The sequence below is a fragment of the Notechis scutatus genome, chromosome 1 (assembly GCF_049901735.1).
Source record: "Notechis scutatus isolate UNSWTSFEM ecotype Mainland chromosome 1, rNotScu1.2, whole genome shotgun sequence".
In the NCBI taxonomy this organism is placed as follows: domain Eukaryota; kingdom Metazoa; phylum Chordata; class Lepidosauria; order Squamata; family Elapidae; genus Notechis; species Notechis scutatus.
The window spans coordinates 162,772,034-162,799,359 of NC_142009.1; the positions used below are offsets into that span (position 1 = coordinate 162,772,034).

The window sequence follows — 27,326 nt, forward strand, 5'->3', positions numbered from 1 at the left end:
CTGGAGACAGATGATGTTGTAACCTTCCCCCTCTGTTGAGAGAGGGCTGTTCAATTTTGACATAGATGGCCTCTTTGACCCCTCTTGACTGAGTAATGTGGTATATGCAGTCCAATGCAGTGAGCCATGTGCAGATCTGTACATTGGGGAAACAAAACAACTACTTCATAAATGAATGATACAACATACGAGAACACACCCATCAGGACAAGATTCAGCATTCCATCTGCATTTAAAAAACAAAGCCTTTTGAAGATAGCAAAATTTACATTTTGGACAAAGAGGACCTCTGTTTTGAAAGATAAACAGAGAGTTGGAGAGTTGGAAGGGATCTTGTAGGCCATCTAGTCCAACCCCCTGGCCAAACGGGAGGCCCTACACAATTTCTGGCAAATGGCAGATCAAGAGAGGTCAAAGAAGTCAAAATTGAACAGTCCTCTCTCAACAGAGGGGGGGGGATACAACACCATCTATCTCCTGTCAACAACACAGTCCTTTCAACAGTTCCAATAAGGCTCCACATCCATTTGCATCAGGTGACCCTGATGACACAGATAAACCTCCAGATGGCCTCAATGACTTGTTAAAAGAACGCAAATCACCAGCTGTCTCCAAGGAGTATAAATTCTTCCATTTCCCACCATCCAGGCAGAGCTGATGAAGCTTCTTGAATGAGAAATGAAACATCTTCAAAGAAAAAAGGGGAAAGTCCAGTTGCCTCTTGAAAAAGCACCTTTGGAACAACCATGACCTGGATGACTGAGAATCTCCATAGACATTTAGGATTAGATTATGTGCTGCCTCCCTGGCCATAAAAAAAACAGATGCTTCCAGTTACTGTCACCATATAATGCACTTTATCCATGGTTTGCTACATGGATTGCTTATTTTGCCTTATTTTGGTGAATTACCTGCTCTGAAGATAAGTTCTTGCTTTCTGATTGTAGCACAGGTGTTGTCTGGATTTTTTTTTTCTGGAAAAACTTTTCCCATAGGAATTGATATGATAAATGAAAATTGCTCTTTAATAGTTAATAGTTAAATACTTTTAATAATTAAATGGTATATTGGAGAAGTGTAACTTAAGTGGAAAATATTAATGATACCCATAATATATCTATTTTTGCAGAAAGAATTTTTTTTCAATTACTGGTAAAATGTGCTACTTTGTTACATGTATATGCAGTGAGCACAGCCATCTTAGTGGACAGCTGTAATAAGGAAGAAACTGTTGTTGATGAAGTGGGGAAAAGATGGCCAAGTTAAGAAACTGTGAAGTGATTAAAAAATTGCCAATTGTTATAGAAATTTGTTCTTTTAAATTACTATCAGAATTCAATACACATCTCAATCTATACCTAGATGTATTGTTTGATAATGATTTTTTTTTCTAACTGAAATAAAATTCTTTTTGGAGATCTGACAAGTTTACAAACTATAAACTAAATCAGGGATATTTGGTAATTATTTCCTTAAAAGCTGGGGATAGTGTACTTGAAATATGTATAGCCACATATATACAAATAAGGAAGGAATCAGGTATAATATATAAGAGAATGTTTCATTCAAAATGTGACAAATATAGCAACACATTCACAACACAGTGCAAATAGTAGACAAAAATCAAGAAGTAGGATTCGCACTTGCCTGAGTTTACCTGCTACTGTCTAGGCTTATTGAAAAACTTACAATTTTAAACCACTTTGAACAAACCACAGATACATATAAATGTTGTGCAAACATGTAAAGAGACTTGGTAAAACTGGTAAAACTGAATGTATACCTGGCAATTATTTAACATATTAATACTCTTAAGACACACTCTTAATCTGAAAAGAAGACACTAAAATGTATGTGTGTGTGTGTCTGTATACACACACAAACACATTCACACACTAGTTTATGTACTACATACATAAACTTTTACATGCCTCCCTTTCACTTAAGAGTGTGGAGAGAGAGAGGGAGGGAGGGAGGGAGAGGTGTATATTTTGTATAATTTGTTATAACCATAAAATATGGTGACATCTAACTGGACTTCATTAGTTCCTGGATGAAAGACCAGCAGAAAGCCCCAGGTCTGTAAAGATGGTACTAGATTGGAAAATTAAAATATTGGAAAAGACAATGAGTAACCTCTTCTATACTGTTGCCAAGAAAACAACATAGATTTCTTAATGTGGTCATCAAGGATCAACTCAAGGTAGATTTATTATGAAGAATCACTTCTATCTAAAGATCTCCCAGTATAGATATACTATAGCATGATAACAAGAAGAATGTCCTAAAGCAGGGGTGTCAAACTCAATTTCACTGAGGGCCGCATCAGGGCTGTATTTGACCTTGGAGGGCCGAGGTGGTGGGTTGCCAGGGTTGGGCATGGCCATGGTGGGCGTTTGACACAAGCTCAAGATGCATTCCCCCTTTCTCTTCGTTCTTTCCACAGTTCTTTACTATGACTATTTTCCTACCTCTTCTACCAGATATTACTGGTAAACATTTATTACTTATTCTTCATACTCCACTAAACTCCCCCCCCCATTATTTAATAGTAAATTAAACCTCTTTTCTCATACAAAGAAAGAAAGGAAAAACAAAAAATAGTACAGTGCTACTTAAAATATTAAAATGACTATAATCTATAATTAAATGCTAGATTCTTTCCAAGTGCAGGGGTGTCAAACTTGATCACTTCATGGTCCGTATCATGATGTATCGCAATGTTTTTTGCCTTTGCAGAGCCAGGGTGGGCATGGCCTGTGTGGGCCATATCCAGCCAGTAAGGCTGCCAATTTGACAGGCCTGTTTTATTATAACTTAAAAGAAGTCCAGTGCCTCTCTGAAAGACAGCAGATATTCTCCTGTCCTTCCCCTGCAATTGGTGGAGGTATTCAAGAACATGTCAGCTAGCTTACATTGTGAATGGAAGACAATAGGTAGCACTATTAAATATGAACTGTGAAGAAAGATATTTTAAACTAGTGTCTGTTTCATGGACAGCAGGCTCAAGGGAGGACAACTTATAAAATATGTGACTGAAGATTGCAATGCAAACCCCACCTCTTTTGTATTGCATTCATGACATCCCATGTAGTACATAGGAGTACAGTTTACATTGTAACCATTTTGACATAACTTGGCTTGCTGCAGACACTGATATGTTTGAATATGTTCCAAAAGATAAACTTATATTCATATTGTGAGATTGCTATCATAAATAATTTCTAGCTCTTTAAAATCTTAGAAACACAATATATGAAAGCAGAAAGCCATGCCAATAAATAAATTCAACTGTTTCTTAATTTTTCAAGAAACAGTTCAAAATCTTTTTTTATCTTATCAATACATTTGTAATCCATTGTCATATTTTCTCCAAATATTTTTCCTTCAAAGAAATACATATACATATACATATTGGAACTATTCAGTTGGTCTTAAAAATTGCCTATGACTTTTTCTATCTAGTATTAACAAATCTTCATTGTCTATTATGTTTTTCTTTTCTCAAACAAAGAAAGGAAAAACAAGAAATAGTACAGTGCTACTTAAAATAATAAAATGATTATAATCTATAATTAAATGCTAGATTCTTTCCAAGTCAGCCTATTCAACCAAATTGCTTTGGAATGCAAGAAGTCATATTCCCTTTAAAAGAGTAATATCAAGGTAACTAGGACATGCCTCATTTTCTGCATTCTTTGCTTATAGTTTTCAGCCTTCCTCCATTGAGAGTATACAGTGCCACAACAATAAGCAGTGGATATTTGTGTTTCTGGAAAGCAAATCCTGCCCTTCCAAATCATATTTCATGATAATTTTTCTATAAACAAACGTGACAATACGATAATCAGATGTGGTCTCCATCAAAGGAATAAAAAAAAACCTGGCATTGTTTCCATGATTTATCATTATGATCTGTGATCTTTAGATTATTACTCTCTGCAAATTAGTTTACATTAATTGCAATTTATAAATTAACAAAAGTGTATGTACTTAAAAAAATAAATGCATATTTATGAACATTTAGAATTCTTTTTTTTATACTTTTAACCAAGAAATACAATGCAAAATCTGCTTAATTTAGGAAATGCACATGAAAGATTCCAGCTAATTTATCTTGGTGAAAATGACACAATATTAAAAAGAAGGCTTTTTATATAGTTATTCTCATTGAATGTACATGAAATATATTTTTGCTAGCGATATTCATTATTCCTCTTTGCATTTCATGGCTATTTATATATTTTTTTCTATTTTGTTTTTCCAGCAATGAGGCTGTAGTCAAATAATGCTCAGCAACTGGATTTCTCTCTTTGGACTGAAAAATTAAACAGATACTAAATTATGACAGTGAATTTAGAAAGGAAGGCTCCAAGTGCTTGAAAGAACATGTCTGAGATAATATGATGCTTCTAAGAATATTGCAATCACATCCAAGCAATCACTGAAGCGTGCCATGTAACTACCTCCTCGGCTAATATGCCTTTTTCTCCATGATGACTAATCATGTTCTATTAAACAGCAGTAATGCTGGAAGAACTCAACTATATAAGTGTAATGAAGCCAGTATTCTCTCTGGACAGATTAGCTACAACTGATTTGACACATACCATCATAGGAGCTTCAGACCTGACAAACTCTGTGCTTGCCTCTGATTTATGCCGTCAAGCTCTTTGGAAAAGAGAATGAAACCCAAATGTTCAGTTTGGTAGAGATAAAATGTATGAATGCGTTTAACTGTCAGTTAAAGAAAGTTACATTTCCCCCCACTCTTTTTCCCTGTATTGTCTCTCCGGTAACTCTCATGCAATACTCCTAAAAAACCCACCTAGAGACATCCAGTAAAATGGTCCCCCCATCATGAGCTATTTCATTAGCATATCCATGATCCCTCTTCATCTTCTCCCTTGTATATTGTTTTCATTCAAAATCATTGTATTACTATAAATGGTTTCCGTAATTCTTTTTTTCCTTGTGTATTAACACTTCCAGAGCTACTTAACAACATCCTGGTGGAAATGAAAAGAGGAAGCAGGGAAGCAAATTTTTTTAGAGACATAGATTTCCACTTTCAAGCTAATACAAGGTTGTAGAAGAAGATGAAGACGAATTAAATTACTCAGATGATGGAAGGCATCCTTGCACTGCTGTTGTTCTTGTTAGTATTCTTCCGGGATAAATTGGGAGTAGCCATAAGGACAAAGTGCTCATCTGGACAACCATATTGCAGGAGGATATCAATGCATTCTTGGCTTGTTGCTTGTCTCGCATAGGCTAAAGCGCTGTTTCCATGGGCATCGCATGCCATAACATCAACACCGTACTGTGGAAAGAATAGACATTTCAAGCCCTGCACTTCTGAATAGCAACAGGCAGAGGAGTCTATAAGAAGAAGACTTTTCATTAAATTAAGGCACACTTTACCAATTTCTTATCTGGGGATTTTAAATCTGAGCTGCTTTTGCCATATCCTTTGCTAAAGAACCCCGCAACAGCATTGATGCTCCTGTATCTTTGGTCTGAGTGACTTCATATCAAAATGATACGAGGATCATATCTTAAGATCCACACCTAAATAAGTCATAGGAGAATTCAAAATAGATTTGAGGGGTATCAGTCAAAGCAGGACTGTGTCTTTAATAAAAATATCTCATACCAATTTTTTTTTTTCCCCGTTGGAAGCAAATGAAAGAGCATCTGGCTATCTGATTCACTGACAGTGGCAATCTGAACATTTTTATCAAGCTTGTTTCAAAACCATGTGGCACTTATTTACCCAAATTAAGAGCTGCACCAACACGACATTTCCTTTCCTGCAAGCCAAATGTAAAGCTGATCGCCCATCTCCTTCTCCACAGGTTTCATTCACTTCTTCACGTGTTCCATGTGCAAGAAGCAGGATGACAGTCCGCAAATCTTCCTCTGCAGTTGCTCGTAGTAGGTGCTGACCTAAAGAAAGGTCTAAACATTGCAATGGAGCAAGAAAGTGTTTTTGCTCGTATTTGGCCCGGATCCACTGCTCTTTCTCTTCCCTAGGAAATAAATACATATTATCATTCAGTATAAATCTTCATCATTTAGGACTATCCTCAAACTGACCTTTAAATTTACATACACAATTTGACAGATTGGAATGTTTAAATACTTCAGGTAAAAAAATATTATCAGAATTATTTTTAATCACATATAAACAGATGTACCCCAACTCTTTGTGTACTACATAACACACCTAAACTAAAAGTGTTAAAAAGTGTAAATGATAGTAGAGTCAATTTACGATTCAGCTATATCACTACATTGATATATTCCATGCAATTTAGCAGAAGTGAAAAGAAATTGCAATAACTATTTTCTAGCAACAATTGCAGATTCAGTAAGTAAGTTTCCTGTGTCGCATCAATCATTTTATAAATCATGCTCTTAGATTGTAAAAATGTAAAATTATAAATATATATATATATATTTATTTGTTGTGTTTCTATCCCAAATATTCTGCATTGCGTATGTGGACAGATGGGCCTATGTGTCTGTTTCCTTAGTATTTCCTCAAGCTTTCTGATTGGGCTGAGAAATATTTTAGGCTAAAGTCCTTGATCAGCCCTATGATCAAGCAGGGACCTGAATCTAGCATTCCCTTATCCAGGTCTGGAGACTTTAAAAGCCATAAAATAATGAGATGGAAAATTCAACCTAGAACTAAGGAGAAATTTCCTGACAGCGAGAACAATTAATCAGTGGAATGTCTTTCCTCTAGAAGTTGTGGATGCTGAATCACTGGAGGTTTTAGGAAGAGATGGGACAGCCGTTTGTCTGGAATGGTATAGGGTCTTCTGATTGAGTAAGGGGTTGGACTAGAAGACCTCCAAAATCCCTTGCAACTGTGTTACAGTTTACTCTTTAGCAGGTGTAGTAATAGTTTTAACAATTCAGTCATATCTGAGTTTTGGCAACTTTATAGGTAAGCGCTTTTCATGCTATCCTGTTAAGCACTGCTTCTTTCATTGTTGGATGCTATCTTTCCATCAGCTTTGAAGATATCAAGCCACCGAATTCTTTGCTTACTCCTTCTTCTTGATCTACTAACCATTCCTAGTGTTGGAATCGATTTGCTACAATTTTTTAAAACTTACTTAAAAACTAAAACACTCTGGGGTTTAAATTACTTTAATATGTTTTATAACCCGCGAGCTAGTTTGATAAAACAGTGAAAAGGATTGGGCTAGAATTCAGGAAATGATGAATTTTAGTCTCGTGTCTTGGGCAAAAACTCTGCTGGGCGACATTTGACCAGTCACTCTGTCAACCCTAGGAAGGAGGCAGTGGCAAGGTACTTCTGAAAAAAAAATCTTAGCATGAAAATTTCAGGAGTCAATACTGACTCAAGCCCCCCAAAGCCCCATACAAAAATAAATAATACATGGGTAAAAGATAAGAATTAACATTCAAAGTTACAACAAAGAGTGACATCAGCAATCATTGAAACAGAAAAAAATTAACTCTTTACTAGGAATAAGCCCTGTTACTTTAATAGCAACAGCATTTAGATTTATATACCATTTCACAGTGCTTTACAGTCCTCTCTATGCGGTTTACAGAGTCAGCATATTGCCCCCAACAATCTGGGCCCTCATTTTGCGACCTCGGAAGGATGGAATGCTGAATCAACCTAAACTGCCAAACTGCAGGTAGCAGGCAGTCAGCAGAAGTAGCCTGCAGTACTGCATTCCAACCACTGCACCACCATAACTCTTTAAAGTGATAGATAATATCTGATATATGTATCTGATATAACACCTGGAACACTGCAACCAATTTTGGTTACCACATTACAAAAAAGATGTTGAGACTTTGGAAAAAGTGCAGAGAAGAGCAACTAAGATGATTAAAGGCTTGGAGACTAAAACATATGAGGAACGGTTGAGGGAATTGCGTTTGGCTAGTATAGAGAAAACACTAGCCAACATGATAGTATTCCAGTATTTGAGGGGCTGCCACAAAGAAGAGAGGGTCAAATTATTCTCCAAAGCATCAGAGGGCAGGACAAGAAACAATAGTTGGAAAATGATTAGTAAGAGAGAAGCAACCTGGAATTAAGGAGAAACTTCCTAAGAGTGGGGTCAATTAACCAATGGAACAGCTTGCCTTCAGAAATCGTGGGCGCTCCATCACTGGAGGTTTTTAAGAAGAGACTAGACAGTCATTTATCTGAAATGGTATAAGTTCTCTTGCTTGACCAGGGGGCTGGACTAGAAGACTTACAAGGTGCCTTCCAGCTCCTCTCCTCTCCTTCCTCTTGTTGATATTATCCGTGTGTTTCAGAAATAGGTATTCGTAATAAAACTTCCTTAAGAAACAGTACTACTTTCTTTATCTGTTTATTTTATTTGTTTTTAAAAATACTTCATTATGTAAATGAGATCAATATTAATACATGTTAAAGCAATTCAGTAATTCATCATAAAATAATAAAAACAAATAACTACAATAAACTAATTAGGGTGTTCAATCAATAGAAATTATCACCAGTAATAATAGCATAATAATAAATTTTTACTAGCCACCATCACTCCACAATCCTTTGTCTTCAATGAGCAATGAAAACAATATAGGAAGACATTGGTCATGTCCCACATGAATGTCACCAAACTCAGATTCTATTCAGAGTACAGCAGTATGCATAAAAAAGGGACTTCTTAAGATCCCCAAGTCATTTAGGGGTCAGCATCTGTCGGTGAGATGTATATATAAATAATGTACAGTCAAATAAACCCATAGTCTTATGCTCTTTGAGTCAGATTCTACTTTGGATCAATAAAAATCATGGACCAGTAGGTGCAAATCAGAAAACCATCCATGGCTACTCTGTTACCGTGTTTCTCCAACAATACGGCCTCCATCAATAGGAAGGCCCAGCATGTTTTATTGGCATAAAATCAAATTAAGCCCCTCCCCCCCAAATTTAGGCCTATTTTAAAACATGCAAAATAAGGGGGAAGGGCGGGGGGACTTGCTGTTAGGAGCGCCCCACGGGCAGCAATTCCTCGCCACCAGCTGCTCCTAATGGGCGATCATGGCAGAGCGCGGAGAGCTCCCTACTCCTGCCAAGCACGTTTGTTGCAGACCTGAGACCTTCAGTGCTTGCCGCTGTTGGTTTCCCTTCTGCCCATACCGCCGCCACGTTTGGAGCTGCCACTTCTACATTTGGAGCACCGCTGCCGTTTGGAGCTGCTGCTTCCGCATTTGAAGCTGCAGCCGCATTTGGAGCTGCCGCTTCCGTGTTTGGAGCACTGCTGCTGTATGGAGCACCGCCGCCATTTGGAGCTGCCGCTTCCGCATTTGGAGCACTGCCGCTGTTTGGAGCACCGCCACCATTTGGAGCGCCGCCGCCACTCCAAACACGGCGGCAGCTCAAAACGCGGAAGCGGCAGCTCCAAACGTGGCGGTGGTGCTCCAAATGGCAGCGCCACTCAACACGGAAGTGGCAGCTCCAAACGTGGCGGTGGCACTCCAAATGGCAGCGGCACTCCAAACACGGAAGCGGCAGCTCCAAACGTGGCAGCGGAATGGGCAGAAAGGAAAGCAACAGCGGCGGGTGCCAAAGGTCTTGGGTCTGCAGCAAAGGTGTTTGGTGGGAGTAGGGAGCTCTCTGCGCTTCACCATGATCACCCGTTAGGAGCGGCTGGTGGCGAGGCTGCCCACGGGGCGCTCTAGATGAGGATGCAAGGGAGGGAATTAAGTCACCCCCAAAAAGACAGCCTAGCCGTTTTTGGGGGGGCTAAAAAAAAAAAAGGCCCGGCCTTATTTTGTGAGAAACACGGTAGTTCCTCAGTGCAATGAGAAATGGAGTGTTAAATGATAAGTATGTAATAAACCATAAATATTAAGAAAAACAATATAATATTTTGTGAATCCAAATGTTACATTATGCAATTGGCATTAAACAACTGTCCAAATAAGGGCACACAGAAGACACAGTGTTGGCTCATAGGCCTCAGTTTATCTACATCAATGCAATACTTTTATTTTTAATTATTATGAAATTGTCCTTCAGCACAAAATTCATGGAAAATACAGGAAGGCTGGAGTATGGACCATAAGAAATAAAACTCATCTATGAAATGCTCAGTGACTTGGATTAATAGTAAAAAGTAATCACAGATGCTAGGCTGAGAGGTTTCTATATCCCACTTGAATGTGACTTTGCCTTGTAGTTTGAAAGAGACTGATAGATAGTTCTCCTTATAAGAAAAATTGGTTACTCCCAAAAGATAAGGGGAAAAGGAGCATTGTGGACATTCCTTTTTCAGACTATATTTCTACTGCGTCGTTTCACCTGATAGATGAACTGACCAGTCTAATGTTTGATTGTCAGAGCCATGGCTCTGTTTTGAGGTGTGGAAAAGAATTTTGCCTTTCTTCACAAGAAAGTTTCTGGCATTGAGCTGGGAATGGGCAGAACTGAAAAGTGAGGCTGATCTTCACTCACAAAACCAAAAATTAGCATGACAACAATAAGAGCTGACTGGACATGGATATAGTTACTGAATTGGATATTTAAAGGAAACTGAAAGAGAAAAACCTCCAAGGACAACAGAATGTATTTTGTCTCAAACATTTCTATATATGTTCCTCTTCCTATTCAGGGTATTTGACTCAAATCACAAATCAAAGAAATTTGTCTGAGATAACAATCTCATTTTGGAGATCACAGTTTATTTAGATCCAGATTCCCTTTTCCCCAAGGAAAGGTAGTCTGTAAGTAGAATTGACAGCACTGTTCACTTAGCATCACTGCAATCCCTATGAAGTCCATGCTCGGATACTCTGTTAATTAATGAGCTAAAAACAAATTATTATAGCAGGTGGCAATACGGAGAAAGGAACCAATCAAATGCTTTATTTTAGTACGTAATGATATTCCTTAAATAAATTAGTTGGATAAAAGTAAGGAAAAATGTGGAGAATAGCAACTAATTAGCAAAGGGCACTCCTTGTCTTTCTAAGCAAATTTTCCTGTACTAAAGTTAGTTAGTTGTCATGATCCTAAGCAAATAAAAATCATGAAAACTGTGGTTAGAATCAATGCACTTCCTAACAATCATAGCATAAGTTAACCCAATGGAAGGTAAAAATATGAATTTTCACCATTGTGATAGATCCTCAAGAAACTGGTTGCTTTGTCAAAGTTTTGTCAGTTAGCAGGACTAAGATATTGTTTCAAATAACTTTTTCTAAAATACATTTCAAAATACTCTTCATTTGAATTATGAATGAAATTAGTGCTGTTTGAACTAAGGTTTATCAAATTAATAAGAGGAAGCACAATTTAAAAGACTACGCAGTACTTTGTAAAACACCTAAAGACTGTAAAACCCTTTTTCTTTCAACCTGTTACTATGAGACTAAGCTTTGTTTATAACAAAGGACTGATATCACAGGATGCAAATCATCATGCTGCTGCCTCCTCTATACCAGAGAAGTGATGATGCATTAAAGCCTGACGAAACAGCACCATCAATTTCCTGGCTTTAATATGCATCTTTACCATCAATGAACTCAAAGCATTTTTAATGCAAATAATGGAAACTGATCCCTGTTTCCTACTTTGCATAGAGGCTATACAAATACAGCCCAAAACCCTTTTGTTTATTAGCTCTTTTAAGATAACATCCAATTAACTTAAATGTCCTTTTCTGGCATTTGAACCGTATTCATTGTAAACTGAAAAGCAACCAGAAAACTTGGATGGGGAGAAGAGGGGAAGGAAAATTATCACAAGTCAAAAAGCAAAATTTTGCTTCAGAACATGCTATGCCATCAGAGCATGGTAGAGTATAAATATTCAGCTGTGAGTTAGCATCCAGGCAGGAATTTTTAATATAGATTACATTTTTTAAAAAGTCAAGATTTTAAACTGGTTGAAAACATCTATAGCATTCAGAAAAAAATTGAATTTAATGTTCACTTTAATCTTTTTTGTTTCCTCCCAAGTCCTTTTGTCTGATATAAATTCAAAATTGCTTTTAGTTTGGCAATTACTTATCTTGGGCTTTTAGATACTTCAAAAACATAAATTTGAGTGGACACTCGATTTCCTGGGAGCAAATTTCAACAACCTTAAAAAATATTAGGTGAGATCCAACGGAGAGAAATCCTCAGGTCAAGTTGGAGTTGGAGAACTTCTCAGAAATAAGATGCTGAGGAATAATCACATACCATACTAAAAAAAAAAGTCAGGATAGCTTAGTCAAGTGCTGTGGATGTTTACGGAAGCTTTCGACTGAACTAAACGTTTTGTTTGATATTGTTATCTAGCTGAGCAGTTTATATCCTAGGATGATTCAATCACTTACTCTCAATATTCTCACTGCTTTTACATTTTAAGCAAACTCTTCCTCATTAGTTAGGACCAACCCCCTTGACACTTGTTCAGTCTTCTGGAAAATGGAGCAATCAGCAATACTGCTGAAGAATTTTTGAGAAGCTATACAAATACAGCCCTAAGTAGTCTTAGCCAAGTTGGTTTTCCAACAGATAACTGGATAGTTAAAATCTATAGCATCCTTCCCCCCCATTGTTGTTTTCCTTTCCTGGTATTCTTTTATCCTTGAAACAAGATAGGAAATAGATAGGGATGAAAGTGACTGTGCTTAAATCATCAGTGGCCAACACTTTAAAGCAGGGGTGTCCAACCTTGGCAACTTTAAGACTTGTGGACTTCAACTCCCAGAGTTCCTCAGCCAGCAAAGCTTTAAACCATTATGCTTTCAGCAGTTTCTGCCTTGCCAGAATGTAGAGCAGGCTGTTGCTCCTCTCTGAGCAGGGAAATGATGGTATATTCTTTGCAAAAGCATGGAAATATACACACACACCCCTGAATATGCACGAAAGATAAAGGATGAGAAAGAACAAGAGAGTGAACCTTGGATTTTGTAGACCTCATTACCTGCTGGTTCTGGTACTAACCAACATCTATCCCATTCCCTCCATTGGATGAAGTCTCTTGAGGAGAGAAAGGTTGTCCATTGCTTCTTTCATCTTTAAATGTTTCTTCATAATAAATGACCAATGTACCCCTAAAGTATTTTTGGAAAGTTCTCCTAAGACTCCTTATCTCAATTTGTCATGTGCCAACTTTTTAGTCAACGTTACTGAAGCATTACATGAAAAGTTCTTTTGGGACATTCCATTCTGAATGAAAATATATAAACATAATTAACAGAGACAGGGAGAAAAAATCCTAAATGTTCCACTTACGATACTGAATGTGATAAAAAGGGGGGAAAAGTCAAAATTAAATCTTGACCTACCAACTGGAATAGAATAGAGCTAGAAGGGACCTTGGAGGTCTTGTAGTCCAGCCCCCTACTCAAGCAAGAGAAACTACACCATATGCACAATTAGTAGGCAAGTGAGTATTTTGACCGTATCATCATTTTTATGCATATTTTCCACCTCCAAGCTGTATAAACTTGAATGCTTAGTTGGCATAAGCATATCAGGTGATGTGTATTTGTGTAATGAAGGAAGGTATGGCCTAAGGAGATCAACACTCTATATCCAAGTGTGCATAATTATTAGGTAGCTTCTTTTCCTCAGGCAAAATGGGCTAAAAAAGAGGTTTAACTGACTCTGAAAAGTCAAAAATTGTAAAAAGTCTTTCAGAGGGATGCAGCACACTTGAAATTGCTAAGGTATTGGGGAGTGATCACAGAACCATCAAAAGTTTTGTTGCAAAATAGTTAACAGGGTCGCAAGAAACATGTTGAGAAAAAAAGACGCACATTAACTGCCAAAGATTTGAGAAGAATCAAATATGAAGCTATCAGGAATCCATTATCCTCCAGTGCTGTCATATTACAGAACTACAATCTACCTGGAGTGCCCACAAGTACAAGGTGTTCAGTGCTCAGAGATATGGCCAAAGTAAGGAAGGCTGAAACTGAACAAGACAAATAAACTGAAATGGCAAGACTGGGCCAAGAAATATCTGAAGACAGATTTTTCAAAGGTTTTATGGATGGATGAGATGAGAGTGACTCTTGATGGACCAGATGGATGGCCTTGTGGCTGGAACAGTAATAGGCACAGAGTTCCACTTCAACTCAGACACCAGCAAAGTGGAGTGAGGTACTGGTATGAGCTGTTATTATTAAAGATGAGCTAGTTGGACCTTTTCGGGTTGAATCAACTCCCAAACCTACTGCCAGTTTTTAGAAGACACTTTCTTCAAGCAGTGGAACAGGAAAAAGTCTGCATCTTCCAAGACCACCGTGATTTTTATGCAGGACAATGCTCCATCGCATGCATCAAAGTACTCCACTGTGTGGCTAGCCAGCAAAGGCCTTAAAGATGAAAGAATAAGAACATGACCTCCTTCCTCACCTGACCTAAACCCTATTGAGAACTTGGGCCCTTCTCAACTGGGAGATTTATGGTGAAAACAGTACACCTCTCTGAACAGTGTCTGGGAGGCTGTGGTTGCTGCTGCCCAAAAAGTTGATCATCAACAGATCAAGAAACTGACAGACTCCATGAATGGCTTATGACTGTTATTGAAAAGAAGGGTGGTTATATTGGTCACTGATTTTTTTGAACTGTCAGAAATGTTTATTTGCAAATTTTGAGTTGTTTGTTTATTATTCTCACTTTAACAGATGATAATAAATGAGATGGGAAAATTTTCATTTTTCATTTAGTTGCATAATAATTCTGCACACTAATAGTTGCCCAATAATTGTGCACAGATAGATATTCTTCTAAGAAAGCCACAACCTCACATTTACTTTTTTAAATATTCAGAATTGAGTTTATTAACATTTTGGATTGACTGAGAGCACTGTAGTTGTTCAATTATAAAATTAATCCTCAAAAATACAGCTTGCCTAATAACTGTGCACACAGTATATACTATTTCAGATAACTGTCTAGTCTTGTCTTAAAAAAACCCAGTGATGAAGCACCCACAACTTCTGAAGGCCAGCTCTTCCACTGGTTAATTGTCCTCACTGTTAGGAAGTTTCTCCTTAATTCCAGATTGCTTTTCTCTTTGGTTAATTTCCAATCATTGTTTCTTGTCCTGCCCTCTGCTCTGGTGCTTTGGAGAATAATTTGAACCCTCTAATCTAATACTGGAATACAGCTATGTCTCCCCTAATTCTTCTTCTTTTTTAAACTAGCCAAACCCAAATCCTGCAGTTGTTCTTTGTATGTTTTAGTCTCCAGACCTTTGAACATCTTAGATGCTTTTCTCTGAAAAGCAATTTTCCCAATATCTCAACATCTTTTTTATAGTATGGTGACCAAAATTAGTTGTAGTATTCCATGTGTGATCTTACCATGGTTTTATAAAATGGTGAAATGCTTCACATGATCTTGATTCTTTGCATCTGTTTACACAACCCAGGATTGTATTGGCTTTTTTTTGGTGGCAGCTGCACCCTTCTGGCTCATATTCAAGTGATCATCCACTAGAACGCCAAGGTCCTTCTCACAGTTACTGTTTTTGAGCCAGGTCTCACCTAATCTATACCTTTGATTTTTCCTAGCCTAAATGTAAAACTTTTGTTGGATAGGGCCCATTGTTCAAGTTTGTCAAGATCGTTTTGGATCCTGAACATGTCTTCAGGGGCATTGGCTATTCCTGTCAGTTTAATATTATCTGCAAATTTGATAAGTTTCCTTTCTATTCCCTCATCTAAATCATTAATGAAGATATTGAAGAGTACTGGGCCTAAGACGGAACCTCATGGTACCCCACTGCTTACTTCTTTCCATGTGGATGTAGTACCATTAAGGACTAACTCGAGTACAGTTTGTTACCTATTCCACATTTTTCTAACTTACCAAGAAATAGGTTGTGGTCTACTTTACAGATTAACAAACTTGGAAGGGACCTTATAGGTCATCTAGTCCAACCCCCACCCAAGCAGGAGACCCTACTCCATTTCCGATGAATGGCAGTCCAATCTCTTCTTGGAAGCCTCCAGTGATGAATCTCCCACAACTTCTGAAGACAAGCTGTTCCATTGGTTGATTGTTCTCATTGTCAGAAAATTTCTCCTTATTTTTATGCTGAATCTCTCCTTGATCATTTTCCATTCTTTCTTCCTTGTCTAGCCTTCAAGTGCCTTGGAAAATAGCTTGATCCCTTCCTCTCTATGGCAGCCCCTCAGACATTGGAACACTGCTATCAGTCTCCCCTGGTCCTTCTCTTCACTAGACTAGCCATGCCCAGTTCCTGTAACTGTTCTTCATATGTTTTAGTCTCCAGTCCCCTAATCAATTTGGTTGGTCTTCTCTGCACTTTTTCTAAAGTCTCAACATCTTTTTTATAGTGTGGTGACCAAAACTGGATGCACTCCTCTAGGTATGGTCTTACTAAGGCTTTATAGAGTGGAATTAGTACCTCACTTGATCTTGATTGTATCCTTCTGTTAATGCAACTTAGGATTGCATTGGCTTTTTGGCTGCCATTGCACACTGCTGGCTCATATTTAGCTGGTTGTCCACTAAGACTCCAAGACCTCTCTCACTGCTACTGCAATTAAGCCTGGTTTCACCCAGTCTATATGTGTACTTTTGGTTTTTCTTGCCTAAATGTAGGACTTTACTTTTCTCTACATTGTATTTCATTTGTTAGATAGGACCCAGTGTTCAAGTCTGTCAAGATCCATCTGGATCTTGAGCCTATCTTCTAGAGTGTTAGCTATTCCTGCCAGCTTAGTATCATCTCAAATTTGATGAGTTCCCCTTCTATTCCCTCATCTAAGTCATTCATAAAGATATTGAAGAATACTGGGCCTAAGACAGAACCTTGTGGTACCCCACTGCTTACTTCCCTCGATGTAGACGTAGACCCATTAATGACTACTTGTTGAGTATGGTTTGTCAGCCAGTTGCGAATCAATCTGGTGATGCTATCTATCCCACTTTTTTCTAGCTTACCAGGTTGTAGTCTACTTTGTCGAATGCTTGTTGAAATCTAAATATATTATGTCTACAGTATTTCACTGGTCTACTAATTTAGTCACTATGTTGAAGAATGAAATAAGATTGGTTTGGCATGATCTGTTTTTAACAAACTCATGCTGACTGCTAGTTATTACTTTACTCATTTCTAGATGTTGGCAGATCTGTTTTTTGTATTATCTTTCCAGTATGTTCCTGGGTATTGATGTTAGGTTTGGTTTGTAGTTTGTTGGGTCTGTTTTTTTCCTTTTTTGAAGATGGGAACTACATCAGCTCTTTTCCAGTCCTCTGGTAGGTCCCTGGTGCTCCAGGATTGTTGAAAGATGTGGGACAATGGTTCTGAGTTGACATCTGTCAGCTCCTTTCGAACTCTGGGATGTAATCCATCAGGTCCTGGTGATTTGTATTCATCAAGATCAGACAAGTGTTCTCCTACTATTTTTTATTTTTTTTTTGCTTATTCTAACTTTTATTTCTAGTCTGTCTTTTACAGTTATGTTTTTGGTAGATTGAGTTTTGGTTTCTTTTTTTTGTGGTTTCTTTTTTTGTGCAAAGAATGAATTAAGTAGCTCTGCTTTTTCTCTGTTGCCTGTTACTTCCTTGCCGTCTTCTCTCTTTAGTGGACCTAAACTATGTAAATCTATTTCCATTAGATCCCTTGATAGGAGACTTCATAATTCAGGACCTGACTTTTACTTAATGCTGCAGGCCTTCTTAAGACACTCAGGAACACATTAGCTAGATTTCAGCACATTCTATGCTTGGTAGAGTTTAATAAATGGATACTTTGAAGGAACAAGCTGCAAAGTGTCTAACTTTAGTTGCCTGGAATTTAATAGGAAGGAAAAAAGTGAGACAAATTCACTTTAGTATTAATGACAGAATGACAGGGGAGGAGAGAGAACAAAGAGTGTGGGGTGGGGGAAGGAAGAGAAAGAAAGGGCTAGCAGCAAGGAATTTACCAAACTGCCTTCCTGCCGCAGGGAAAGCAAGAACTACAGTGGGGTTATGGAAGAAGAGCTAGAAACAATATGCAGAGCAAACAGAGGGGGCTTCCTCTCTCTCAATGCAGGAGAAGCCCCTACCTTTTTGCAAAGTGAGTACTTAGCAGATTGCTGCTTCCTTCATATGCATTCTTTCTCTGTTAGCCAGCGTTGCTAAGGGGAATCACAGGACGCAAACCCTCTAGGAATGAAATACTTCCTAGCAAACAAGAGGGTGCAGACAGCTAAGAAAAGACAGATGGATGCTTACTTCCTAATGCTGAAAACTTGTAAGATGTTGGTCACTATAAACTGAACGAGTAGAAGGCCCAAGAATTCACGTACGTAGAGAATGGCAAGATAAAGAATTTATTTTTTGTTGTTCAAATCTGCAGGTATGTTATGAGATGTAAGAATATAAAAAATTAATTAAATAAAACCAACATCTTAAACTTACTACTTCTTAAAATTGCTGTTTTTCTATCTTTCACAAAATTTGTGAAAAGTTACACACTACTCATGGAACAAAAATATTGTTTAAGTGCCAATTATTAATTTTACAAAAATACATATAGTTTACATTTTAAGTTGTTTATAAAGGGGTTTTGGGAAAATATTGCTATTAACTATTTAGGGGTCAGCTGCAAATTTTCAAAATATTTTAATTGCTTCGGTTCAGAAGTAAAGATTAACAGAATAACAGAGTTTGAAGGGACCTTGGAGGTCTTCTAGTCGAACCCTTTCCCTGCACAAGCAGGAGACCCTATACCATTTCAGACAAGTGGCTGTCCAATCTCTTCTTAAAAGCCTCCAGTGATGAAGCTCCCACAACTTCCAAAGGCAAGCTGTTCCACTGGTTAATTGTTGTCAGTTAGGAAATTTCTTCTTAAATTTAGGTTGCTTCTCTTTTTGATTAGTTTCCATCCATTATTTCTTGTCTGCCTTCTGGAAAGAAAGCCCAGCATGCCTTAAAACAGAGTTACCTTCCACCTAGACAATGGGAAGCCTTTTTTAAAAAAATTTTTCCTCTATATGTTTAAACTATTATGGCAATAGTAAATTAAATAGGAAAGGCACTACAGAAGAAGCAGCCTCTTCAAGGTTCTATTTCTCTCTGATACCTAAAGGAATCCTTCCATTTGTGGAGAAGAATTCTAAGGCTTTTAGCATCATTTATATATATTGAGAGAGTAAGCCAAACACTAAGTCAAACATAACAGACTCATCTCCTAGCTGCAAACCAAAAACAACCAGATGCCATTTAAAACAGCACTTATGCTAAAATTACATTCTTTATGATAACATAGTTGTTTCCTTATTCTCATCCTTTAACAAAAACTTGCCAGGCTAATCACTCATTAAATGTTAACTGTCAGCAAATATTATAACTGGCTAAGGACTTACAATATTTGTTTAACAACAGTTCAAAGTTACATGGCCTTGGGAAAAGCAACTTACAGTCTGTACTTGCTCTTATAACTGTCTATCGAAGCCCCCAACCCACAGTAATTTCTTTGCAATTTAGACACTTGATAACTGGCTTGTATTTATGAGTTGTAGGGTCCTATGGCCACATGACTGCTTTTTGCAACCCTTTTTGCTGATTTGGAGCAAAAAATGGCCATTGGGAAAGCTTTTGCTTAACCAATGCATGATTCACTTAAGGAAGTGAAAATTGTCACAAAACTGGGTCTGATTTGACTTACCATGTTAATCCTTTTTATTAGTTTATAATATAAAATACATAAATACAAAAGCAAATCATTGGAAAAATAGCGGAGGAAAAAGGGAAGAGAAAAGTGTAGAGAATAAGGGAAAAAGAAAGAAAAGGCATTGACTTCCAACTCCCTTTGGTGGAGTAGAATAAGAAGTAACATCGAACCTCAACTTTTTACTTTTACTTCGTAGTATAAACTAGCCATTTCTATAACAACAGATTTATCTAAATCCAAAATCAAAGTTCCATTTTTTTCCACATCAAGCACAAAGTCCAGAAAGAGTTTCCAAGTAGAAACGAAAGTACTTGGTTGTTTTCTTTTATCAAAGCACTCAATTTAGCCATCTCTTCTAATTCCATCAGCTTTTGCAGCCATTCATCCATTGTGGGATTGAAGCATCCTTCCATTTTTGTGCATAAAGTAATCTTGCTGCCATCAACATATATTACATCAAAGTTCCATTCCCCCCCACCCCCAAGTCTTTTTCCATTAAACCCAAAAGAAAAGTTTCTGGTTTTATTTTTATATTCACTTTTAACAATATTTTGTTTTAGAATATGAATCCTGCTCCAATATTTCTTCACTTTATCATATGTCCACCATAAATGATAAAATTTCCCTTCTTTACATTTGCATTTCCAGCATTCATTTGAAATACCTTTATATATTCTTGATAACTTACCTGGTGTTAAATGCCAATGATATATCATCTTATAAAATTTTACTTTAAATTTTAAACTTTTTGGCCAAATTTTGTCCCATTGTTCAAGCTTTATATCCAAAGTTCCTTGCCCACTAAATCATACAATGCTTTACATATTCACTTTCCAAATTCAATAGCTTTTTATAGACCTTAGCAATGATATCTTCATCACTATCACATAGTAGGATTTCCAATTCATTTTTAACCTAGTCAAACCCATAGCTCTTTTTATCTAATTTAAATCTTTCTTTCAATTGTAAATATGTAAACCAGTGGCAAACATGAATCTGATTTGACTTACAAATGCAATGACTTATGACTGAAATTCTGGTCTCAGTTGTAATTGTAAGTTGAGATAACCACAAGTGAGCCCAAAATTTCTGTTGCTAAGAAAGACGGTTGTTAAGTGAATTTTGCCCCATTTCTGCCTTTTTGCCATAATTTTTAAGTGAATTACTGTAGTTAAGTTAGTAACACAATTTTTAAGTGAATCTGGCTTCCCCATTGACTTTGCTTGTTGGAAGTTTGCAAAAGGGGATCACAGGACCCTGGGACATTGCAACCGTCATCAATACATGCCAGTTGCGAGATGCCCATATTTTTATCACATGACCATGGGGATGCTATAGTGGTTATGTGAAAAACAGTGATAAGTCATTTTTTTCAGTGCCACTGCAACTTTGAATGATCAATAAACAAATGGCTGTAAGTCAAGGACTATCTGCTTCTGTAACTTCTATAAGGAAGAACATAGAACAGAAGAACAGGTTTCTAAAATTCTGTTGCTTAGAACACAAATGAATGTTCAAGGAAATACCAACACATCTCTTAAACATTTAACAGAAAGAAAGCACTTTAAACAAGACCAATATAAATTCTGATATTTATCTCCTACAGGTTTCTACAAAAGACTGAACTTGAGCAAGGTGAGCAAATTCTGGATGTTCTCTACGGAGATGTCCCAGAACATTGGTTCATTCTCTCTCTCTCCCCCACCCCTCTCTCTCTTCATTCATTTATTTACAGTATATCTCACTTTTATTATTTTCACAAAGAACTCAAGGTGACAAACATAACCAACACAATGTCAAGTTCATTCTGATTTAGGCACTTAGGGAAGAAAGACCTTTGACTCCACAGTTGAAGTGATAAGTTCTCTTTGACTAGGTTCAAAGCTGGATCTGAGTATTCCTGACGAAAGCCAGTGGGTTTTTTTTTGCTCTTCCCAGACTTCTCCCCCTTGATCAGTTCATCAGTGTCCAATGGTATTCAAATTTGGTGTTTTGAAAACAGTTTTGAAGTTTGGTGCCTCTTTGGTGGAGCTTTGCATTTCATTCACATGGCTTTGCCCTTGATCGGGTGGTAAAAGGGGTGGGATTCTACCTGTTCAGACCAGTTCAGGTGAACTGGATGTTAAGTTTCCATCTGGTTCACCAAACCGGTATTTCAACCTACCGGCTGGCCCTGCCCACCCTGCCTTGTCCCTCCCAGGAGTCTCTGCGCAGCCCATTTTCCATGCAGGTAAGTGCAGGGTCCATGTGGAGGCTCTGGGAGGGGGGAAAATGGGCCTTCTGGAAGTCTGGAAGCGGGACTGTTTCTGGCTTCTGGTGGGCAGTTTTCTTAACAAGATTTCATAAATGGCTTCTTGCCTGCTTCCTAGGCCATTGTTATCTTTCTTACAAGATAAAGAGAAGAATTGATTCCTGACTCTGTGATTTGAAGATTACATTGGGTTTGACTAGAGAAATATTGAAGCTTTTTCAATATAAGGTTATTTAAATATGATAATTTATTCTCTTTTAGATTAAAATTAATAGAAGAACATTTTATGAATGCTGTTTTTTTAGAATATTGACTATTGATATTTTAAGACATATTATAAATTGGGGTTATTTGTTTAAACCTAGAGAGAGGTGGTTGTATTAGGTTTTTTTGGGGAGTATAAAATGTATCAGATTATAAGACGCACCTTGGTTTAGAGGAGGAAAACAAGAAAAAAATAGTTTTTGCCTCCATGCGTTCCATTTTTTGCCCTCCCCGTGTCCAGAAGCACACTGCAGGTGGAAAACGGGCCTGTTTTTGGTCTCTGAAGTCCTCCGCAGGTCCCGTTTTCATCCTCCCCAGCGTCCAGAAGCACTCTGCAGGCCAAAAACATGCCTGTCCTGTTTTCGGGTTTGGGGGGGGGGGAGTGCATCTTATACTCCAAAAAATATGGTATTTAATTTTGTCGACTGCAGCGAGAATTGTATTGTACAAAATTGGAAAAATGAGGAAACTCCTTCAGATGAAAATATAATTTAAAAAATATTAATGTGCAGAAATGATTAGATTAACATTAAAGATAAAGGATAAAGAAGACACAGAATATTTTTTAACTTGGGATATGTTTTATCAATGGTTAGATAATAAAAGTAGAAAATAGAAGTGGGAAGAATATGACTATATACAAGTAAAGATTATTATTATTATTTTGTATATGTAAAATGACCCAGACAATACACTATTTATTGAATACTTAGGTATGTTAAAGAAAAATGTATATATATATATATATATAAGTGGACCGGTGAAAAATTCGATATATTTGCAACCTGTTTGTATACCGGAAGACACGACTGCGCATGCGAGACAAAAATTAGTGGAACTACATGGGAACTCTGACAGTGGAACCTCAGAATCGCGACCATAATCCATTCAGGACTATGGTTGCAACCTGATTTGGTCATGACCGGAAGAGCACGACCGACATGCACGCATGCGTAGACAAAAATTGTGCAGACTGCGCATGCGCAGAAGGGGAAATCAGTGCGGAAAGGGAATCTGCCACGGCCGGGTTTGTTTGCCACCTGAATCGTGAACCGATTCAAAAATCGGATGGATTTTTTTGGTTGGAACCTGATATGGTCATGAATAGAAGTGTTTGCGACCTGAGGTTTCACTGTATATATAATCTGAAGTTCCCACTCACCAATACAAAGAACTAAATCCAAAATTCCCCATCCCTCCCTCCTATGTCTGGTCCATTGCCACCCAATCTGAGATCACTGCAATGTTATTGGAAACTCCAGGTTGTTTAGGCTGCTATAATTTCACACTTGGGGAAAACAGTCTTGAAGATGCCCAGCATAACTGGTACAAACAGCTCTGGTCTTCTTCACATGTCGAGCTCCCCCTCCCCATTTCCCACCATTAGATACACATGTGTGGATTTTCCCAAGTGCCTCCCCTTCCCTTTCCCTTTGATGGCAGGATGCCAGCAAGGTGCCAGGCCAATGATAGAGATCCTGACAACAGGCTCAAAATCTAAAAGGATCTTGACAGACTTGGGCATTGGGCCTTATCTAACTAAAGGCAGTTCAAGGGTGAGAAAAGTCAGCTCCTGCACTTAGACAGGAAAAACTAAATGCACAGGTATAGAATAGGTGGTACCTGGCTCAATAGTTGTAACTGTGAGGAAAACATACATCTCCTGGTGAACCATCACTTAAGCATGAGCCAGCAGTGTACTGCAACTACCAAAAGAGCCAACACAGTCCTAGGCTGCATCAATAGAGGAATAGTACTGGGACAATGAGAATTGATAGTACCACTTTACGCCACGCTGGTGAGACCCCTGAGCTCCTGAATTGAGTGCCATGATTTGCACGGGGATCATGAAAGGGTGGATGGCTCTACTCACTATTAGGTCTCCTTCTCCCTCATCTTTGCTATCATACAAGGCAGATGAGTGGTCTTCTCCAGCTGGAGTTCCCTCCCCTTCGGGCAGGGGAGAGGGGACCTCAATGGCCTGCCGTTACAAACTAGGCTTCTCTGGTGGCTTCCATTATGATTTTTTTTAACTTTTCCGGCACCATCGCCCCCTCCCCTTTGGTTTGGATGTGACCGCCAAGGATATGGCCAGTGATGGGATTCAGTCAGTTCTCACCACTTTGGGAGAACTGGTTGTTAAGTTTCTGAGCAGTTTGGTGAACTGGTTGTTGGAAGAAATCATTAGGGCAAAGAACTGGTTGTTAAATTATTTGAATCCCACCACTGGATATGACTACTCAGTGTCCTGGCTGGCCACATTGGAAGCACTGAATGGGGCTCGGTTGGCCTTGCGGGAGTGGTGGTAGTGGGCATGGCTGAGGCCGATCGCCTCCTGGCTGGTCGGCTCTCTTGGCTCTTTCACGTCCTCGCTTCAGCTTTGCTCCTTGGCCTGCAGGCCCGCAGTTCCACATCCAGTGCTGTAGCGGTACCACAAGAGTGGTACCGATTGGGAAGGGCTCCCTCTTGCATCATCACCAGTTCCTCCACTGGCTTGCTGGCAGCCTCCTTCCTCTTCTCCTCAGCCATCTCTCCCAGAGAGAAGGGGAAGACTATCTCAACTGCTTTTCTTTTTGTGGAATGGACAATAGCAACCTTTCTTGGCTAGGAGAATTTTTAAAAAGTCCTGGAGAACAAGACAGTATTTTTTTTTTTTTACTATCAAGATTATTCAACAGCTCATATAAAAGTTTCTGTTCCTTCGGGGTCTCCAGACTGGAAGACACTTCTGCTCCACTGAGGGCAGAAAGAGTTTTACATGCCTTCTTTACATTTCCTTTCAGAAATGTTTGGCCCTGAGCTCTCTTAGAGTTTACTTTGGGAGGATTCTGGGAGGGGAGATTCTTATAATACTTTGAGGATCATGAAGAAAAAGGTTCAGAAGATACCTAGTCTGATGTGGAATCACTACATCTTTGCTCTTTCTTACTTCTATGCCTGATTTGCCTCTGGAGCTATATAATCTTTTTCATTAGTCCTTTCTGAAAAATAGGATATAGGCCTATTTCACTTGGTGAAACAAAATTTAATTAGCTATTTTTGACCCACTGTTAAAAATCGGCCTCTTTGTTATTGGCATAAAGAGAAAGCCAGAAATGAAGGATAGGGAGTTAAATAAAGATGGATTTGTAAAGCCCTAGCATGACTATTATAATTCCTCTGTTCCCAAGCATTTCTCCTTATGTCTTTTAAGACATAAACAACTAAAGGAAACAGATAAGCACCACTCTCCATATTTCTATACACATGATAGTTTTCCAAATGGATAAAATGCAAGAAAGCAGCAGCTATCACGCTACACTAAGATGTTTACTTAATTTGGCCTAGACTTGAGTTTTTTTATTCTAGGAATATATGTATTCTAGCTTATTTAGTAGATTTCATACAGTTGGTATGGTAAGTTTTAAATAGGCTCAAGGCTCCTAATTCTCCACTGCTAACCTACTGTTTTAGATGGAATATAATTGTATTTAAAACTGGCCAACACTCCTTTCAAGACGATTGCTACTGTCATTGGTTCCATATTCTTCCACATTTTGTACCTTGAATAATACATGCAGTTACATACACATCTGAGAAAGTTTCAAACTACAACAGGTTCAGAGTAGGGTAGCAAGGACAATGGGATATTATAGCAATAGCAAAAGCACTTAGACCTTTATACCTCCCCATAGTGCTTTATAGCATTCCTGGAGTAGTTTACAATGTCAGCATATTGTCTCCAACAATTTGGGTCCTCATTTTATTGATCCTGGAAGGATAGAAGGCTGAGTCAACTTTGAACCCTGTCATAATTGAACTCCAGGGTGTGGGCAGAGTCAGTCTGCAATACTACATTGTAACCACTGTCATTTATAAACAGGTGGACTTGGTAGCTTAAATGTCTTTCTCCATTTTTATGATTCTCTCGATCCTTTTTTGTTTGGGTTAAATGTCAGTTTATTTAAGTTCATGCAATATAAAACTCCAAGTTATCCTTCCTGAAGTTCCATTGTTCTCCCAGAATCAAATATTGGGGAAAAAAAGATATAGACTAGTATCAGTACACCAATAAAACCTGGTGAGGTCTCTAAATGATCTCTCTCAGTAGTTTCACATACATTAAATTTCATAGTAGATAATTCTTAGAGCATCTTATGAAACAACACATTGGGAAAAAGAATAGGTCTCCAGCACCACCTTCTGGGAAGGATCAGAGCCACTACATAACACTATCCGTTCGTTAGACAGAAGACATCAAAGTTTAGAGAGAGTTGTGGAGATTGAAAAGAATTATTACTAGTTTACTTCTCCCGTTCCCATATCCGGACCAGAAATCTAATGACAACTCAGTGGAATTTCTTTCAATGATGAAGACAAAATAGAAAATATCTTCAATGAAAAATCCCTAGAAAGATTATCTTGCATTTGCTCAAAGACTTTACCTCTTAAAGTTAAGTGCAAGAACAATCCCTCTAAGAAACTTCTCTCAAAGAAGTATTTAACTGTCCTGCAATTTTATAATGGCAGATTTAGTAAGCCACTTTCTCTCATTATGTTGGACATGTTTTGCAGATTACACAAACTATCTAACATCTATAGAAAAATGAGACTTTCACCCACAAGGTTAGCAAAGATGTTTAAGGACATGTCTGCTAAATATTGGAAATGTCATCAGATACCTTGTTTGCATTACCATATGTGGTAGATATGCCCAAAAGCAAAAAAATATTGGACAAAAATACATACATGGTTGTAAAAAAAATGATAAAGTAACATATAGATTTAAAACCAGACATATTTTACCAGATAAGTATAACAAGGGAAATGCATATTTGATTTTACATGTATTAACTGCAGTATTTGCACAACAGTGGAAAAGTGAAGAGATCCCTGCAGACGAGCATGTTATTTAAAATTGTGCAGAAATGGATAGACCAATGGTGGGTAACCTTTTTGGCACCAAGTGCCAAAACGGGGGTGTGCACAGGAAACCGGAAGAGCAGCTCCCCGACATGTGTGTGTGGGAGTGCCAGAAACTGGAAACTTAGCTTCCCGGCATGTGCATGCATGCCGGCCACCTGGCTTTCCGGTTTCTAACATGCATGCATGCATGAAAACCAACTGGCCGATGCATGTATGAGCTCCAGGAAGCTGCTCTTCTGA

At 38.1% G+C, this 27,326-nt stretch overlaps 1 protein-coding gene across 4 annotated transcripts in view; it reads right to left on the bottom strand.

Moving 5' to 3' along the window:
* Positions 1-3,268: 3,268 nt before the first annotated feature.
* The window catches only part of AGAP1 (ArfGAP with GTPase domain, ankyrin repeat and PH domain 1), a 392,866-nt gene continuing 368,808 nt past the window's right edge, over positions 3,269-27,326 (bottom strand). For 3 of the 4 annotated variants that reach the window (XM_087949345.1, XM_087949346.1, XM_087949344.1), the window contains 2 exons: positions 5,777-6,032; positions 4,949-5,323 (listed from right to left, as the gene is read on the bottom strand). In XM_087949345.1, the coding sequence (XP_087805471.1) occupies positions 5,120-5,323; positions 5,777-6,032 (460 nt within the window). In that variant the 3' untranslated portion in view covers positions 4,949-5,119. Of the gene's footprint in view, positions 5,324-5,776; positions 6,033-27,326 lie in introns of all 4 variants that reach the window. The other variant, XM_087949347.1, reaches the window with a different exon arrangement.